Below are 20193 nucleotides of genomic sequence, written 5' to 3' on the forward strand. Positions count from 1 at the left end.
GTTGCCAGCTAAAACTCTATAGTTCAAAGAAGAAGCCGTATCTAAACATGATCCAGAAGCACAGACGTCTTCTCTGGGCCAAGGCTCATTTAAAATGGACTGTGGCAAAGTGGAAAACTGTTCTGTGGTCAGACGAATCAAAATGTGAAGTTCTTTATGGAAATCAGGGACGCCGTGTCATTCGGACTAAAGAGGAGAAGGACAACCCAAGTTGTTATCAGCGCTCAGTTCAGAAGCCTGCATCTCTGATGGTATGGGGTTGCATTAGTGCGTGTGGCATGGGCAGCTTACACATCTGGAAAGACACCATCAATGCTGAAAGGTATATCCAGGTTCTAGAGCAACATATGCTCCCATCCAGACGACGTCTCTTTCAGGGAAGACCTTTCATTTTCCAACATGACAATGCCAAACCACATACTGCATCAATTACAGCATCATGGCTGCGTAGAAGAAGGGTCCGGGTACTGAACTGGCCAGCCTGCAGTCCAGATCTTTCACCCGTAGAAAACATTTGGCGCATCATAAAACGGAAGATACGACAAAAAAGACCTAAGACAGTTGAGCAACTAGAATCCTACATTAGACAAGAATGGGTTAACATTCCTATCCCTAAACTTGAGCAACTTGTCTCCTCAGTCCCCAGACGTTTACAGACTGTTGTAAAGAGAAAAGGGGATGTCTCACAGTGGGAAACATGACCTTGTCCCAACTTTTTTGAGATTTGTTGTCATGAAATTTAAAATCACCTAATTTTTCTCTTTAAATGATACATTTTCTCAGTTTAAACATTTGATATGCCATCTATGTTCTATTCTGAATAAAATATGGAATTTTGAAACTTCCACATCATTGCATTCCATTTTCATTTACAATTTGTACTTTGTCCCAACTTTTTTGGAATCAGGGTTGTAATAAAAATACTCTTTAAAAAATAGCCCTATTCAACACCACAACTGTAGAAATCCATATTACTAAGTAAAGTGAAGCGACAGTCCATCATTTCTTTAAGACATGATGAAGTATCTTTTCATGAATAAAAATAAAGAAAAAAAACACTGAATAAGAAGGTGTGTACAAACTCTATAGACCAATCTGTGCATGTTGATAAATGCAAATCAGCCATAAATTACCGAACATTTTCATGGCAGGGCTGATTAACATAACTCCATAAAAGGCAAAGCTCACAGGGAGCTAAACATGACAAATAACAACTAAATTGTGAAAGAGCGCTCCCTAAATCTGGTATGGGCTAAATCTTACAATATTGCAGCTCAGCCACTGTGGTGCATCAGCTACCTTAGGCGTAGATTAACTCTTCTTATTTTTATAGGGTGCCATTACTTTTGTCCTAATTGCATGGTTAGTCTTATTTGTTTTCAGTTCGGGGATGTCTGTTTGCACCCTGGTGATGAATAGTCATATGGCAGGTGTTTAGGCTTAGGGTCTGGGTGTAATTAGCACTGTTGGCGACGGACACCTGGGGGCTCGTCTTGTCTCTGCGTGGTGTCAAAACCCACATTGGCTCTCCATCCTGGGGACAAATATCTTTGTTGGCTGTTGACACTTGGGTGCAAATAGCTGTTTCGGATTGGTTTATTTGAAGTAATATGAAATGGCACGGTTTCACAAAATCTTCACTAAATTTGTTTGTATTTGAAAAAAGACACAATTGTAACTTTTAGATGATGCGATTTCAACCCTACTAAGGTTCATTTAAGGTGGTGGGCCTCCTTTTGTACATAAATCTGCACAAATGAAGCTCATGTAGGATATGAATGTTTTCCGAAGTGGATTTCCATGAATATCGCATGTCTTGTGTCAAAGCTCGTGCGAACAATTTGCAAATAAATATCATCAAGCTCATATCCAGCTTGAGAGACACAATATACCTGAACAGGATCTTTCTTTTTCTGACAATTTACAGCCATAGAAGACTTACAGTGCTTTGCAAAAGTATTCATCCCCCTTGGTGTTTGTCCTGTTTTGTTGCATTACAAGCTGGAACTAAAATGGATTTTTGGAGGGTTAGCACCATTTGATTTACACAACATGCCGACCACTTTAAAGGTGCACATTGTTCTTTTATTGTGACACAAACAATAATTAAGATGAAAAAACCGAAATCTGGAGTGTGCATAGGTATTCATCCCCTTTCGTATGAAACCCCTAAATGAGAGCTGGTCCAAACAATTCACTTCATAAGTCACATAATTAGTTGATTAAGATCCACCTGTGTGCAATCAAAGAGTCACATGATCTGTCACATGATGTCTGTATAAATCAACCTGTTCTGGAAGGACCCTGACTCTGCAACACGACGAAGCAAACAACATGAGAACCAAGGAGCCTCCAAACAGGTCAGAGACAAAGTTGTGGAGAAGTATAGATCAGGGTTGGGTTATAAAAAATATCCCAAACTTTGAATATCCCACGGAGCTCCATTAAATCCATTATAGCAAAATGGAAAGAATAGGCACCACTACAAACCTGACAAGAGAAGGCCCCGCCCACCAAAACTCACAGACCTGGCGAGGAGGCCATTAATCAGAGATGCAACAAAGACACCAAAGATAACACTGAAGGAGCTGCAAAGATCCACAGCGGAGATGGGAGTATCTGTCCATAGGACCACTTTAAGCCGTACACTCCACAGAGTGGGCATGTCTTTATGGAAGAGTGGCCAGAAAAAAAGCCATTGCTTAAGAAAACACATTTGGAGTTTGCCCAACAGCATGTGGCAGACTCCCCAAACACATGGAAGAAGATTCTCTGGTCAAATGAGACTAAAATTGATCTTTTTGGCCATCATGGGAAACGCCATGTGTGGTGCAAACCCAACACCCTGAGAACACCATTCCTACAGTGAAGCATGGTGGTGGCAGCATCATGCTGTGGGGATGTTTTTCATCTGCAGGGACAGGAAAGCTGGTCAGGACTGAAGGAAAGATGGATGGCACTAAATACAGGGCAATTCTGGAGGAAAACCTGTTTGAGTCAGCCAGAGGTTTGAGACTGGGACGAAGGTTCACGGTCCAGCAGGACAATGACCCTAAACATACTGCGAAAGCTACACTGGAGTGGTTTAAAGGGAAACATTTAAATGTCTTGGAATGGCCTAATCAAAGCCCAGACCTCAATCCAATTGAGAATCTGTGGCATAACTTGAAGATTGCTGTACACCAACACAACCCATCTAACTTGAAGGAATTGGAGCAGTTTTGCCTTGAGAAACGGGCAAAAATCCCAGTGGCTAGATGTGCTAAGCTAATAGAGACACACCCCAAGAGACTTGCAGCTGTAACTGCAGCAAAAGGTGGCTCTACAAAGTATTGATTTGGGGGGGGGTGAATACCTATGCACACTCCAGATTTCTGGTTTTTCATCTTAATTATTGTTTGTGTCACAATAAAACAGCAATGTGCACCTTTAAAGTTGTTGTCATGTTGTGTAAATCAAATGGTGCTAACCCTCCAAATATCCATTTTAAATTCCAGCTTGTAATGCGACAAAACAGGACAAACACCAAGGGGGATCAAAACTTTTGCAAGGCACTGTATACTGCAGTAAAAGTTATCCGTGGTAAGCGAGCTCCATAAACGGTTAAATGTTTTACTATAATACTATAAAGAAGTAAACACTTATTTCAGCTTCCTGATTTCTGACGTTTGACGAAATTAAATTGGAAATAAGTCCTAACTAGTGTTCGGAATGACTCAGATGGTATTTAAATGCATGGTTAATGGGACAGTGACTGAAATCAATACCTCGTCTACTAATAACATACAGTGCATCATGAAGATTTGAGCCATTTTTCAACTTTGAAATTTTTTTCAAATTGTTCCTGAGATGGTTACTGATCTAAAGCCTCGGTCACAACCGGCCGTACGTGCTCCTACGGCTGGTCTACATGCAAGAAACGCATGGAGGGCGTGCGTGAAACGCACAAGAGCGCGCGTGTGACGGGCTGATTTTCGAGCCATAGACCGGCCGCAGAGGTTCTTTGTCATGTCAAACAAACTCTACAGGCACTTACGTCTTTTTTCAGGTTGCAAGACAAACTTACGGCCAACGCGCGTCTTTCTCCATGAACAAAAAAACCCGCAGCGATTTGGGAAACGCCAAAAATCGCACGGCCAAAAAATCGTACGTCCGGTTGTGACCTAGGCTAAAGTTAAAATGTCCATTTGCAAGATCAGATTGGATAAAAACAATGGTAACAGCTGTGTCTTAAGCACTTTCATATCAAAACACAATGCATCTGATGAAGAATTTGCACATTTCATGAATTTGAGAAGAGCTGTTGAATGAACAAGATAGCTAGAACAGGGATAGGTTCTGAAACTGGGTCTCATCCAGATCACCAAAAAGCAAAAAGATTTAGAAACCTTGTGTTTCTAACTTTATATTACATGGACACGAGTGTTTTAGTGTGAAATACACCACTGGTATTTTTCATCCGAGCTCCATCAGGGACATGGAGAACCAAAATCAGGACATAAATCTCTTTATGTCACTTGTCAGGAAATTGATGAATGGTTTTGATACATTTGGGGACTTATTGTTTGTGAAGGTGTTGATATAATAAAAAGAAAATCACACATTGGCTTGAAGATCTGAAGTTTATCTTCTCGTGTTGAAAAACTCACATTTTTTATACGAAATACATCGCGGATCTGAGTTACACATTTAAATAATATTGGCTGGTGTTGAGTGGTCTATCAGATATATTCCATTCAGCGAGCATGATACTGAATGAGTCGAAGATGAGACCAACAATTATTATTATTATTATTATTATTATTATTATTATTATTATTATTATTATAATACATTCCTTTTGGGTGTTCAACATGTCTTTCTCTTTCAAAATTCTCACAAAATCTTCCGTATTTTTTTAACGAAGCAAACCTGGCGGCCATGTTTGTTTACAAATTGTCACAGTGACGTAATACACGTAGGATAAGCGATATGCTAACAATATTGCATGCTATCAACCCAAATGAATGAAACCTGCTAGAAGGGAATAGAACATGTTTTTATTCCGTGGAAAAAGTGTCCTGTATGTATAATAATTCCTGATATTTCGCTCCGATGACGTCACTCCCAGTGTTTTCCCGCTGCGTTGTGAAAATGGCGAACCGGTTCAAAATTAAAGTTCTTTTGATTAACTTGCATTTTCTGTGTGTGGATGCGTCCGTATAATATAAAGAACATTACACCGTGGCATGAAGATATGAAGTTTATTTTGTCATGTTGAAAATATGTGTAATATCTCATCTCATCTCATTATCTGTAGCCGCTTTATCCTGTTCTACAGGGTCGCAGGCGAGCTGGATCCTATCCCAGCTGACTACGGGCGAAAGGCGGGGTACACCCTGGACAAGTCGCCAGGTCATCACAGGGCTGACACATAGACACAGACAACCATTCACACTCACATTCACACCTACGGTCAATTTAGAGTCACCAGTTAACCTAACCTGCATGTCTTTGGACTGTGGGGTAAACCGGAGCACCCGGAGGAAACCCACGCGGACACGGGGAGAACATGCAAACTCCACACAGAAAGGCCCTCGCCGGCCACGGGGCTCGAACCCGGACCTTCTTGCTGTGAGGTGACAGTGCTAACCAATACACCACCGTGCCGCCTACTTACAATATTTAATAAAAAATTACCAAACTAAAGACTCATGAGTGACGCTTACTATATAATCTCTGAATGTCTGCTTCGAACTGACCTCAATTATTGAACACTGGGACTTCTAGCATGTATTTACAATATTCTGCTTCTAGACTTTGACATGAGTCAAAATTAGTAGTTAGATTCTGATTATCATCTGATCTCATCACAGTCACGCTGCAGGGCTGGAGATGTCGGCACTGTGCCGAGTCTGCAGCTCATTACGTGTAACACAAAAGCACACTTGTCTTGTAAGCCCTCACATCGGTTCCCGTTTCAGGCATGTGGACATCGCTGGAAGAATGTCTTCTTCTCGCAAAAAGACAATCAAAACAAGCTGCCACATGGCGTGTGCTTCCAGTTCAGCTCCGATTTTAGCCGCACAACCCACTACATCCCCTGCTACAGAGGTACTTGTGTTTACGATCCACCATGCTAATGTGTCTTTGAGGCATTGCATACTATGAATGAACAGAGGAGACAGTATTCAGCACTTAGTGGAAAGACAGCAGGACTAAATGGGCTGTTTGTCTGTGCAGATCATCAGAGGAAGTTTGGGGAAGACTATGGATCCTGCCAAGCTGGGATTTCCAATTTCCTGACTGAGGTACTCACATGTTTTACCAGATTAGACACGCGTCACCTCGAGCTGGATCTGAAACAGGGTATTTGTTGTTGTTGCTGGTGTTGGTGTTGTTTTAGAGAAGGAAGCAAGTTTCATGTCGGATATTGGCTTGAAATTATTCACTAAAAAGTTTGTTTTAATCCTGAACTACAAAATTGCTTGAGATTATTAATAAAATGTTAAATAAAGGCAATTGTCCTGTTTCCGCTCTCTATCAATGCCATGCTCGTATGTCACGTATAAAGAATATGGCGATTACTGTCAGCTAGCAGGCGTGCTGTTATAGAAAAACAATCAACAGTTATCGTCTTCCCAATAACCACACAACCCAAGTTGTTTTATTTCTGTTATACTATCACAATATGCCAACGATTACTTTTTTTTTTTTGTCCATGAAACAAGATATTTAACAGTTATTCCACGAAATCAAGTCGTACATGAGCTGATAGCTGACGAGGCGCGTAGCACCGAGTTGTCTATAATCCATGTACGACAAGATTGAGTGGAATAACTGTTTTATTCCATCCACATTCACTGGATTTTGAGAAACAGAGCGTTTTTATTGGGGTTTTTTTGCAAATTTGATGAATAAAAACTTTATACAAAACGTCCGACCAAATCATTTCTGCTTAGAATGTAAACAAACTGGTGAAATGACAGGAGCAATTTGTGAAAAATGATATAAATTATTAAAAAAAGATATGTTCTTACCATCAAATACTTTTATTCCAGTGTTTTCTTCTTCTTCATCTTTAAGATTTTTTTTTGGTTGTTGGCAAACCAATTTAAAGGAGCATTACTGCCACCGACTGGGCTGGAGTGTGGAACAGGAGATACTGGGAGAAAAATAAAACAACTATATTATTTTAGTTATTTCTATTTGTTTTAAATACTTGATCATTTCTGGCGGGTTTTGTTTTTGAGTAGAGTTTTTATTTCGTCCTTGGTTGGTTCAGCAACACGCTCCGCCATTTTGTTTTTCTCTCCTCACGGTATATGCGCTGATATCCTAGTAGTACAGTAGCCAATCAGAGTGCGTGATTGCTCATATCCAGTGACTGCAGATCGAATAATTTCTGCTATCTCTTTGGTTATAACGGCTATAAACTCACCAGACTTCCCTCACCAGCCTGTCTTTTTTCTCTCTCTTAAAGTTAATAAGCCAAAAAAATGCATCGTTTGATTTTACCAAGAAACCACAAGTTACAGCTTTACCTCTGATTCAGAAAGTGCTGACAGTGAAGACTCATTCCATAAATGGAAAAAAAAAATCCTTACAGAGAACGTATTATAAAAGCTAACCATATCAACAATTACACACTTGTATGGATCATCCAACATAGAGGTCCTTGTGAAACAATAACAAGTACCGTAAGTGCGTGAATATCAACCTTCCACCCAGCCCTACTGTCCGAGCTGACCAATCAGAATCGAGAAAACAAGCCCGCTGTGTTCTAAATGAGAAACCTTTGAAACCTAATGTATTTATTTAACATCACATTTCATGTTCCATGTTTTGATGTCGATGTTGGTGTTGGTGTGCTTTGCAGGATCTGATGATAATGGGAGCTCCTGGTAGCTCTTACTGGACCGGCTCTGTTTTGGTCTACAACATGTCCAGTAAGGTGTTTGCTGCCTACGTGGATGATGATAACGTAGTGTTCTATGGTAGCTACCTCGGTAAGAAAGAGAACTCATTGTTTGGCTTACTTCCTTCACTGAACCTTCATCTCTAAACCATAACATAGAACATATCATGTTGTGTGAAGTGACATTTGATGAATGTACAGATACAATACACTGTATCATGATACTCAACATACATACAGTATACTCAACATGCACATGTATATTATGGATGTGGGCATGAGATAAATCCAGGGGTTAAATTGGGATTGGTTATGTGGGGGGGCTCTGCCTCGTACCCGCCCCTGCCCCCGCCGCCCTGCCCCAATATACTTTTTGGAAAATAACCCTCTAATTTGATAACCATATCATATTGCACAGAGATATACACCTTATCTGTGTGTTGTAGGCCTATGTGTGTCTTGTAGTGCCCCCCTACACATTATGGCAGTTTGAATGTAGATTGGTTGGCCAATGTAACAGATTGTACAGGTTGTTGTACATTGGTTTGAAGGAAATGATTAGTGGGGGGTCTGGGGGTCCTCCCCCAGAAGTTTTTTATTATCATACATGTTATTTGCTGAATTCTGGTGCATTTTAATAAGTTGTTAGCTGACTTTACAGAGGTAGGTTGAGCAATATCATGTTAAATCTTGTCACATGCCTACAGGTGAAAAATGTGAAGGAGAAATGTTCAGTGAGAAAATTTGAAGGCTTGCACAATCTTAAACCAAAACAGTTGATTTATTTTGGAGGATAATGTTTTTGCTAAACACATACTGTCTAAAAATAAAAACACAACATATTTAGATCAGTATTATTTTTTCCCCTCTTCAGTATTATTTGATATTTTGTTTTTAATAATAAAAAATATGATAATGATTATGTTCACTGTATTGTTAATATTATTATTAGTAGTTGTAACAGCAGTAGAAGTATGTGGCTATTTTGTAGCGCACTATCACTTCCAGAAAAAATTCTGATAAGCAACGAAAGCAGAGTTCATGCATAAGGGGAGACGGTGTACGGAGAAAATTATAAACAAGTCACAACACTGAAACACAAGCCCAAAAACCCTCAAACCACGACTTCTGATTTTTTTTTAAAGCGAGCTCACAAAAAAAGAAACCCCAAAGTCGCTTATAAAAAGCGGAATTGGCAACCCACGCAGTGTTCCAGAAACCAGAATCTCTGATCGCAAGTTCTGTTCTAAATAGCTTTGACAGGTCGTCTTGTTATCAGGAAAACTATGATCTATCTCATAAAAGTCATGGGTTTATTGATTAATAAAACGATATTTAATTATTCAGAACTGAAAATCGTGAAAAGGGTTTGTTGCTTTTGATGTGTGCGTGATCATATGCCATCCGCTCCGAGCTTATGTGCCGGGGCTCAGCCCCGGACAGCCCCGGCCCAATTTAACCCCTGGATAAATCCATTATAATCTAGACATATAGGCAAGGTTTGTCCAAGGTGGATGAAAATGTTACACAAAAGTGTGAATATTGTAATATCTATAGATAAATATTTATATTATATTATACAGATACACGTGTTTTAGTGTGAAATACGCCACTCGTATTTTTCATCTGAGCTCCATCCGGGACATGGAGAACCAAAACCAGGACGTAAATCTCTATCTGTCAGTCGTGAGGAAATTGATGAATTGTTTTGATAAATTTGGGGACTTTTTGTTTGTGAATGTGTCGATAATAAAAAGAAAATCACACGCTGGCTTGAAGATATGAAGTTTATCTTCTCGGGTTGAAAAACTCGCATTTTTCATACAAAATACATCACGGATCTGAGTGACACATTTAAGTAATATTGGCTGGTGTTGAGTGGCATTGAGTGGCGTTGGTGTTAGCTCATCTTTGACACATTCAGTATCGTGCTAGCTGAATGGAATATATCTGATAGACCACGAAAAAAAAGTCAGACAATATTATTATTATTATTATTATTATTATACATACGCATTCCTTTTGGGTGTTCAACGCATCATTCTCTTTCAAAATTCTCTCAGAATCTTCCATATTTTTTTAATGAAGCGAACCTGGCAGCCATGTTTGTTTACAAATTGTCCCAGTCAGTCACTCACTTGCTAGCGCGGAAGTTTTACGACTCTGACGTGTGACATCATGTCTTGACAACCATGCAATATCGTAAACCATCTCCAACCACTGGGTGGAGTGACGTAATACATGTAGGATAAGCGATATGCTAACAATATTGCATGCTATCAAACCACATGAATGAAACCTGCTAGAAGGGAATAGAGCACGTTTTTATTCCATCGAAAAAGTGTCCTGTATGGATAACAATCACTGATATTTCACTCCGATGACATCACTCCCAGTGTTTTCTTGCTGACTTGTCAAAATGGCGAATCGGTTCAAAATTAAAATTCTTTTGATTAACTTGTGTATTTTTTTGTCCGTATAATATAAAGAACATTACATGGTGGTGTGAAGATATGAAGTTTATCTTCTCATGTTGAAAGCTATATCATGAGTGAGTGAAATTAACAACTCAAAAATAAACTTATATGTATACAGTATGTACAGTGCCTTGAAAAAGTATTCATACCCCTTGAACTTTTTCACATTTTTCCACCTTACAACCACGAACTTAAAAGTTTTTTATTGAGATTTTATGTGATAGACAGCTGCAAGTCTTTTGTGGTATGTCTCTACCAGCTTTGCACATCTAGGCACTGAAATTTTTACCCATTCTTCTTTGCAAAATAGCTCAAGCTCAGCCAGATTGGATGGAGAGCGTCTGTGAACAGCAATTTTCAAGTCTTGCCACAGATGCTCAATGGGATTTAGGTCTGGACTTTGACTGGGCCATTCTAACACATGAATATTCTTTGATCTAAACCATTCCATTGTAGCTCTGGCTGTATGTTTAGGGTCATTGTCTTGCTGGAAGGTGAATCTCCTTCCCAGTCTCAAGTCTTTTGCAGCCTCCAACAGGTTTTCTTCCAGGATTGCCCTGTATTTAGCTCCGTCCATCTTCCCATCAACTCTGACCAGCTTCCCTGTCCCTGCTGAAGAAAAGCATCCCCATAGCATGATGCTGCCACCACCATGTTTCACAGTGGGGATGGTGTGTGCAGGGTGATGAGCAGTGTTAGTTTTCCGCCACACATAGCGCTTTGCATTTAGGCCAAAAAGTTCAACTTTGGTCTCATCTGACCAAAGCACCTTCTTCCACATGTTTGCTGTGTCCCCTACATGGCTTCTTATGCCTGTCTTTCAACAATGGCTTTCTTCTTGCCACTCCTCCAAAAAGGCCAGATTTGTGGAGTGTACGACTTATAGTTGTCCTGTGCACAGATTCTCCCACCTGAGCTGTGGATTTCTGCAGCTCCTCCAGAGTGATCATGGGCCTCTTGGCTGCTTCTCTGACCAGTGCTCTCCTTGCTCGCTCTGTCAGTTTAGGTGGACAGCCATGGCTTGGTAGGTTTGCAGTTGTGCCATACTTTTTCCATTTTTGAATGATGGATTGAACAGTGCTTCTTGAGATGTTCAGAGCTTGGGATATTTTTTTATAACCTGCTTTAAACTTCTCCAGAACTTTATCCCTGACCTGTCTGGTGAGTTCTTTGTTCTTCATGATGCTGTTTGTTCTTCACTGTTCTCGAACAAACCACTGAGGCCTTCACAGAACAAGTGTATTTATGCTGAGAGTAAATTACACACAGTAGGACTCTATTAACTAATTAGACGACTTCTGAAGGCAATTGATTGCACTGGATTGTATTTAGAGGTATCAGAGGACAGGGGGCTGAATACTAATGCACACCACATTTTTCAGATTTGTATTTGTTTAAAATTTTGAAGACCATTTATCATTTTCGTTTCACTTCACAATTATGTGCTACTCTGTGTTGGTCTATCACATAAAATCTCAATAAAAAACTTTTAAGTTCGTGGTTGTAAGGTGGAAAAATGTGAAAAAGTTCAAGGGGTATGAATACTTTTGCAAGGCACTGTATAAGAAGTCAGAAGTAACTGAACCAAAAGCGCTGGACCTGATGTGATGAGTATGGCAAGACTTTCACAAGATTCAGTGAAAACTAACGAGCTTACTGTATAAAACGAGTCTTGTGAATGAACAGATTGCAAACAGGTGAGACTGATGAAGGAGCTCCAGGAAAGTGCTGGGGATTTATTATGCAAACTCATTAAAAAAAAAAACGGTAAACATAGAGCGGAGTTTCTGTTACAGTAAACAGGAAGTAGTCACATGTGTGCAGTTGTTGTGTGCTGCATATTAGTTTAGTGCACAGTGTGTATTTAGAGTGACTCCATGGTTATGTTTAGCCAGCGCTCTGTCACAGGTGTAGCTTAAAAATCACATGCTAGGCTCAAGTAGGAAACAAAACAGCACCTCATGTCAGTGTGATTTTCTTTCATTGCCTTTGTATATCTTTGTCTGGCACAGCAAACGTTTTTATTTCATTAAGTGTCACACGCTTTCATTATTGCGACTTCTTTTCCGTCTTTTCTGTTCTTAATAAATGGAAAAAGCAGTGTATATTTAGTTGTAAGTAGTGCTTTTTTTGCAATGTTGTCAGACTTTTTGGTACTCATGTATCAAAGAAAGCAGAAATATCCAAAAGAGTCTTACAAACAAATCTAGAAATTATTTTAATTTACCCTTAAATGCTCCATATGAGTCCGTTCTTGCCTGTGAAAGAAATTTGTTTACGATTCAAATTACAGCTCTATCATGAGCCAGGAAATGAAAATAATTTTTGGTTTACGTACATAGCTCAGGCCATGAACCCCAAAATATTTCTACAAATCATAATTTAATTAACTAGCAACAGGCAATGGGTGAATCAGATATCTGTTGTGCTCATATTTTGCCCAGAAACCTCACCGTCTTGGTTAAAAAGTACTAGCTAGCATAATGTAGTAACTTATTACAAGCTAGTTAAGTACACATATCAGGTGAAAATCCAAATCGCTTGAAACTGCACTCATTGAATTCAGAACTGAATGCAGAACAACAGACTTTTTACAGAATTAAAATACAACCCCGATTCCAAAAAAGTTGGGACAAAGTACAAATTGTAAATAAAAACGGAATGCAATAATTTACAAATCTCAAAAACTGATATTGTATTCACAATAGAACATAGACAACATATCAAATGTCGAAAGTGAGACATTTTGAAACTTCATGCCAAATATCGGCTCATTTGAAATTTCATGACAGCAGCACATCTCAAAAAAGTTGGGACAGGGGCAATAAGAGGCTGGAAAAGTTAAAGGTACAAAAAAGGAACAGCTGGAGGACCAAACTGCAACTCATTAGGTCAATTGGCAATAGGTCATTAACATGACTGGGTATAAAAAGAGCATCTTGGAGTGGCAGCGGCTCTCAGAAGTAAAGATGGGAAGAGGATCACCAATCCCCCTAATTCTGCGCCGACAAATAGTGGAGCAATATCAGAAAGGAGTTCGACAGTGTAAAATTGCAAAGAGTTTGAACATATCATCATCTACAGTGCATAATATCATCAAAAGATTCAGAGAATCTGGAAGAATCTCTGTGCGTAAGGGTCAAGGCCGGAAAACCATACTGGGTCCCCGTGATCTTCGGGCCCTTAGACGGCACTGCATCACATACAGGCATGCTTCTGTATTGGAAATCACAAAATGGGCTCAGGAATATTTCCAGAGAACATTATCTGTGAACACAATTCACCGTGCCGTCCGCCGTTGCCAGCTAAAACTCTATAGTTCAAAGAAGAAGCCGTATCTAAACATGATCCAGAAGCGCAGACGTCTTCTCTGGGCCAAGGCTCATTTAAAATGGACTGTGGCAAAGTGGAAAACTGTTCTGTGGTCAGACGAATCAAAATTTGAAGTTCTTTATGGAAATCAGGGACGCCGTGTCATTCGGACTAAAGAGGAGAAGGACGACCCGAGTTGTTATCGGCGCTCAGTTCAGAAGCCTGCATCTCTGATGGTATGGGGTTGCATTAGTGCGTGTGGCATGGGCAGCTTACACATCTGGAAAGACACCATCAATGCTGAAAGGTATATCCAGGTTCTAGAGCAACATATGCTCCCATCCAGACGACGTCTCTTTCAGGGAAGACCTTGCATTTTCCAACATGACAATGCCAAACCACATACTGCATCAATTACAGCATCATGGCTGCGTAGAAGAAGGGTCCGGGTACTGAACTGGCCAGCCTGCAGTCCAGATCTTTCACCCATAGAAAACATTTGGCGCATCATAAAACGGAAGATACGACAAAAAAGACCTAAGACAGTTGAGCAACTAGAATCCTACATTAGACAAGAATGGGTTAACATTCCTCTCCCTAAACTTGAGCAACTTGTCTCCTCAGTCCCCAGACGTTTACAGACTGTTGTAAAGAGAAAAGGGGATGTCTCACAGTGGGAAACATGGCCTTGTCCCAACTTTTTTGAGATGTGTTGTTGTCATGAAATTTAAAATCACCTAATTTTTCTCTTTAAATGATACATTTTCTCAGTTTAAACATTTGATATGTCATCTATGTTCTATTCTGAATAAAATATGGAATTTTGAAACTTCCACATCATTGCATTCCGTTTTTATTTACAATTTGTACTTTGTCCCAACTTTTTTGGAATCGGGGTTGTATGTTTATCCGTTCTTGAGCTATTACTAATCAAAGATTGAATAAATTTTTATTAAACAGCCGTAATATTCCTTCTGAGGATCACATGGTCCGAAACGGGCCTCATTAACCACTGAGATCAAATGTTTTTTCTTCCTAACTTTTCTATTTTTCACGATATTTACAAGGAAATTGGCAGGAACATAGATGGTTGTATACTGAATACAAAGTTTGAAAAATTAGTAAAAAACAAATTATGCAAATTAGTATTTAATTTGTATTAATTATGCTATTTAGGTAAAACCATTAAATCGGTACACTCTCCACTTCAAAGTTTCATCAAATTATTTTATTTGCGCAATATAAAGCTGATCTTAACTCTCATTTATACATCACAAAGAAGGAGAAATCAGTGTTAATTATAAAATATACATAAATCAGCACTGAATGTCTCACATCTACCATTCTCTATCAAAATAAAAAAGGAATAAAAGATTATTTCTAATCCCCTCTTTGTTATGGAATCAATTTTGTGCCAAAATGTTCATACAATACTTTTGAAATATCAAACCAAAACGACAAATCAAAATACAAAAAAAGAAAAAAAGTCAAGTTTTTTTAGACTGGCAAACAAATTATTCGTGTAATCGTGCAAAATATCAGTCTATTACTCTTCAGAAAGCTTTTATTTTTGTTCCGCGTCTTTCTCAGTTTTGTTTGACGTAATTTATTTTGGTTGCGATTCCAGCTTTCTCGTTTGCGCTCCCTGACTTTTTGCTTGCAGTTTTGGCACAAACTTCACGTGTGGGTGGGCTGTCCAGGAATGCATTCCCATTGGCTAACTTGTGTTTGGATTCTGGCGGCCTGTTTGACGAGTGACCGATCCACTGACGGTAAACAAGGATCGAGTGGACTTCAGTGGCGTCTATGATATTGAATTTACACTTTGTTGAATTAATTCAATATCATAGTCGCCACTGAAGTCCATTCGATCCTTGTTTACCGTCAATGGATCGGTCACTCGTCAAACAGTCTGCCAGAATCCGAGTAGGGAATGGCTGAGCGTAGCTGTCAGTCAAACACAAGTTAGCCAATGGGAATGCATTCCTGGACAGCCCACCCACACGTGAAGTTTGTGCCAAAACTGCAAGCAAAAAGTCAGGGAGCGCAAACGAGAAAGCTGGAATCGCAACCAAAATAAATTACGTCAAACAAAACTGAGAAAGACGCGGAACAAAAATAAAAGGTTTCTGAAGAGTAATAGACTGATATTTTGCACAATTACAAGAATAATTTGTTTGCCAGTCTAAAAAAATTGACTTTTTTTGTTTTTTTTGTATTTTGATTTGTCGTTTTTGTTTGATATTTCAAAAGTATTGTATGAACATTTTGGCACAAAATTGATTCCATACTTTGTGCTCTGTAGGCCTTTGTATTTCTCAGTACGGCCGACTAGTGTTTATATGAAAGAATATAAATGATTATTTCGATTAATATTCACAGCTTTCAAGGCGAACCTCGAAAAAACTGTCTGATCCACATCCAATAAACAATTCACATTAACTCAACTGAAATCGACACTCGCGCTTCTGACTTCTGTTTTTTTTTTAAATTTCATTCCGGCCACTAAGATCTCAATATTTTTCATCAAAACAACTCCAGTTATATTCTAAAATAGTTATTTATTTACATGAATCGGTTTGATTTGAAAAAAATAAGTAGGTAAAGCTCTGAAAACTCACTTCAGAGTCTCCCGTGAATCAGAACATCAAAACTAGCAGAGGGAAAATGTTGCTGAATCCTTCATCAGAAACAGTGAGAGCGAGAGAATCATCGCTATAAAAGTTATTATTCTCTCTCCATGTTTAACCATAAGGGGACTGCACACTAATCAATCCTCCCACTTATATTGTCCCTCAGATCGCACCTCTATAGATGTGTATAGATCAGCAGGAGGTGGGATTCGGTAGCATGCGCTAATAGTCGAGCATCGTTACACATCGCACTACTGTGACGTTTAAAAACATGCAAAGTGATGATTTGTTTTGCGAGAATTAATAAGGAGAAGGTAGGATTTGTTTTCTTTCTCTGGTTATTGAAACAGGAAATCTGCTCATCCCAAACTACTGATTTGTCCATCTATAGTGCCAGTCAAAAGTTTGTACACCCCTATTCTCCTCATTCATAGGTGTTTGTATTTTCTACATTGTAGAACAATCCTGAAGACATCAAATCTATGAAATAACATCTGGAACATATGGAATTATGTGGTAAACAACAAAAAAAAAGTGTTAAAAAATAAAATGTTTGATATTTTAGATTCTTTAGCGTATAGTGTTTCCCTTGATGACACTTTGCACACTATTATCATTCTCTTAACAAGCTTCATGAGGGAGTCACCTGGAATACTTTTCAATTAACAGCTGCGTCTCGTCAAAAGGTGATTAGTGGATGAGTTTCTTGCCTTCGTAATGCATTTGAGATCAAACAGTAAATAGCAAACAATAAAAATACTCTCTAAAAATAGCCCTATTCAACAACATATTATATCAAGAATCACTCGACTAAGTAAAGCGACATGACATCCATCATTACTTTAAGACGTGAAGAAGTGGCTTTTAATTCATAAAAAATAAAGAATCCTTGAATTAGAAGGTGTGTCCAGACTTTTCACTCGTACTGTACATATTTGGGAAAATTTAGAACATTGTGAACCTTTTATTTTTGAAAAGTGAAGCACGATCATGGAAGCTAACAGTACAGTGGTGCTTGAAAGTTTGTGAACCCTTTAGAATTTTCTATATTTCTGCATAAATGTGACCTAAAACATCATCAGATTTTCACACAAGTCCTAAAAGTAGATAAAGAGAACCCAGTTAAACAAATGAGACAAAAATATTATACTTGGTCATTTATTTATTGAGGGAAATGATCCAATATTACATATCTGTCAGTGGCAAAAGTATGTGAACCTCTAGGATTAGCAGTTAATTTGAAGGTGAAATTAGAGTCAGGTGTTTTCAATCAATGGGATGACAACCAGGTGTGAGTGGGCACCCTGTTTTATTTAAAGAACAGGGATCTATCAAAGTCTGATCTTCACAACACATGTTTGTGGAAGTGTATCATGGCACGAACAAAGGAGAATTCTGAGGACCTCAGAAAAAGCGTTGTTGATGCTCATCAGGCTGGAAAAGGTTACAAAACCATCTCTAAAGAGTTTGGACTCCACCAATCCACAGTCAGACAGATTGTGTACAAATGGAGGAAATTCAAGACCATTGTTATCCTCCCCAGGAGTGGTCGACCAACAAAGATCACTCCAAGAGCAAGGCGTGTAATAGTCAGCGAGGTCACAAAGGACCCTAGGGTAACTTCTAAGCAACTGAAGGCCTCTCTCACATTGGCTAATGTTAATGTTCGTGAGTCCACCATCAGGAGAACACTGAACAACAATGGTGTGCATGGCAGGGTTGCAAGGAGAAAGCCACTGCTCTCCAAAAAGAACATTGCTGCTCATCTGCAGTTTGCTAAAGATCATGTGGAAAAGCCAGAAGGCTACTGGAAAAATGTTTTGTGGACAGATGAGACCAAAATAGAACTTTTTGGTTTAAATGAGAAGCGTTATGTTTGGAGAAAGGAAAACACTGCATTCCAGCATAAGAACCTTATCCCATCTGTGAAACATGGTGGTGGTAGTATCATGGTTTGGGCCTGTTTTGCTGCATCTGGACCAGGACGGCTTGCCATCATTGATGGAACAATGAATTCTGAATTATACCAGTGAATTCTAAAGGAAAATGTCAGGACATCTGTCCATGAACTGAATCTCAAGAGAAGGTGGGTCATGCAGCAAGACAATGACCCTAAGCACACAAGTGGTTCTACCAAAGAATGGTTAAAGAAGAATAAAGTTAATGTTTTGGAATGGCCAAGTCAAAGTCCTGACCTTAATCCAATCAAAAAGTTGTGGAAGGACCTGAAGCGAGCAGTTCATGTGAGGAAACCCACCAACATCCCAGAGTTGAAGCTGTTCTGTATGGAGGAACGGGCTAAAATTCCTCCAAGCTGGTGTGCAGGACTGATCAACAGTTACCGCAAACGTTTAGTTGCAGTTATTGCTGCACAAGGGGGGTCACACCAGATACTGAAAGCAAAGGTTCACATACTTTTGCCACTCACAGATATGTAATATTGGATCATTTTCTTCAATAAATAAATGACCAAGTATAATATTTTTGTCTCATTTGTTTAACTGGGTTCTCTTTATCTACTTTTAGGACTTGTGTGAAAATCTGATGATGTTTTAGGTCATATTTATGTAGAAATATAGAAAATTCTAAAGGGTTCACAAACTTTCAAGCACCACTGTATAAACCGTGTTCTAGTTTCTTGTCCACATTGTTCTGCATCATATGGAAAATAAATGCACCGTTTGTTTTGTATTCTTCAGGTTACTCTGTAAGTGCTGGTCACTTTCGTCACCCGAACAGTATGGAGATTGTAGGTGGTGCGCCCCAACATAGCCAGACTGGCAACGTAAGTTTGTTTTGTTTGGTTGTTGTTTTTTTTTTAATTGGCATGTGATTCTATTCAAAGTGTAATTTGAGGTCCTGTGCCACACAAGATAAAGGTTTTCTCGAAATACTTGAGATCAGCTTTTCTAGGATTTGAACACAACCATTCTGGGGAATGATGACCGTTAAATCCTGTATCGCACATTCACAACATCACACTTTCTACTTATAACTCTTGCTCATGAGATAATGACATGAGGTGGCGTATCATTTTTTTTTCCCCTCAACTGTTTAGTGGAAAGATATTTCTGGAGGTAACGACTGTGCTGAGAGTCGGACTTGGAGAATATAATGTGATAAATAATAGCAGTGGGATTTTCACTCAGTGTCCTCATCGCTAGCTGAAGTTATTACACAGAGACGTCATCCAGGCAGTGCGCAGGGCCGTGTCCGTCTTCCTGTAGACCATTACATCACGTCCGTCTGAGCACAGAAAGGAAGCAGATTGTTATTCTGAAGTTTTACAGTCTCCTGTAAAAATAAATACATATTTATTTGTTATTAAATATATAAACAAACAGGACTGTGTCTGACAGTCAGAGTAAATCTGTGGCACAGTGAAGGAGAGCAGGGAACTGTAACGTTAATGATCATCAGTGGATCTGATCCAGACTGAGTTGTCTAGAATGAAGGTTTGTTAACCCTTTGACGCAAAACATATGCACACCCCTTCTAATGCACAACATGGGTCAAAAGTGACCCGCATTCATTTTCCAGGTTATTTCATGCTGACTGAGTTTTTCTTTGCTCTATCTTTTGAAATCAATTTATTTTATGATTGAATATTCCAAGTATTCTTTAAATATCTTGTTTTTAATTACCACAAATCATTAATTTAATTTTTTCTTTCCTACTTTATGAACAAAAATACTTTTTATATTCCTACACATGGGTCATCCAAGTGTGATTTAAAATTAAATGTCTTAATCCTATAATAATAATTTGTTTCAAGTAATTACTTTAGCAGTGAATGGGGCCAGTTATTTATTTATTAACTATGTCGTTAGCTAAGCCAACTACAATGAAATTAGCTAACTAAAGTAGAATATGT

General features: G+C 38.9%; 1 protein-coding gene across 1 annotated transcript in view; it reads left to right on the plus strand.

The window, feature by feature from the left end:
* Positions 1 to 20193, plus strand: part of itga4 (integrin alpha 4) — a 106638-nt gene that overhangs the window by 8169 nt on the left and 78276 nt on the right. Inside the window, exons 4-7 of the mRNA XM_060928965.1 lie at positions 5964 to 6093; positions 6223 to 6290; positions 7859 to 7988; positions 19019 to 19104. Coding sequence (XP_060784948.1) covers positions 5964 to 6093; positions 6223 to 6290; positions 7859 to 7988; positions 19019 to 19104 — 414 coding nt within the window. The remainder of the gene's footprint in view (positions 1 to 5963; positions 6094 to 6222; positions 6291 to 7858; positions 7989 to 19018; positions 19105 to 20193) is intronic.

This window comes from Neoarius graeffei, chromosome 9 (genome assembly GCF_027579695.1).
Source record: "Neoarius graeffei isolate fNeoGra1 chromosome 9, fNeoGra1.pri, whole genome shotgun sequence".
NCBI lineage: Eukaryota > Metazoa > Chordata > Actinopteri > Siluriformes > Ariidae > Neoarius > Neoarius graeffei.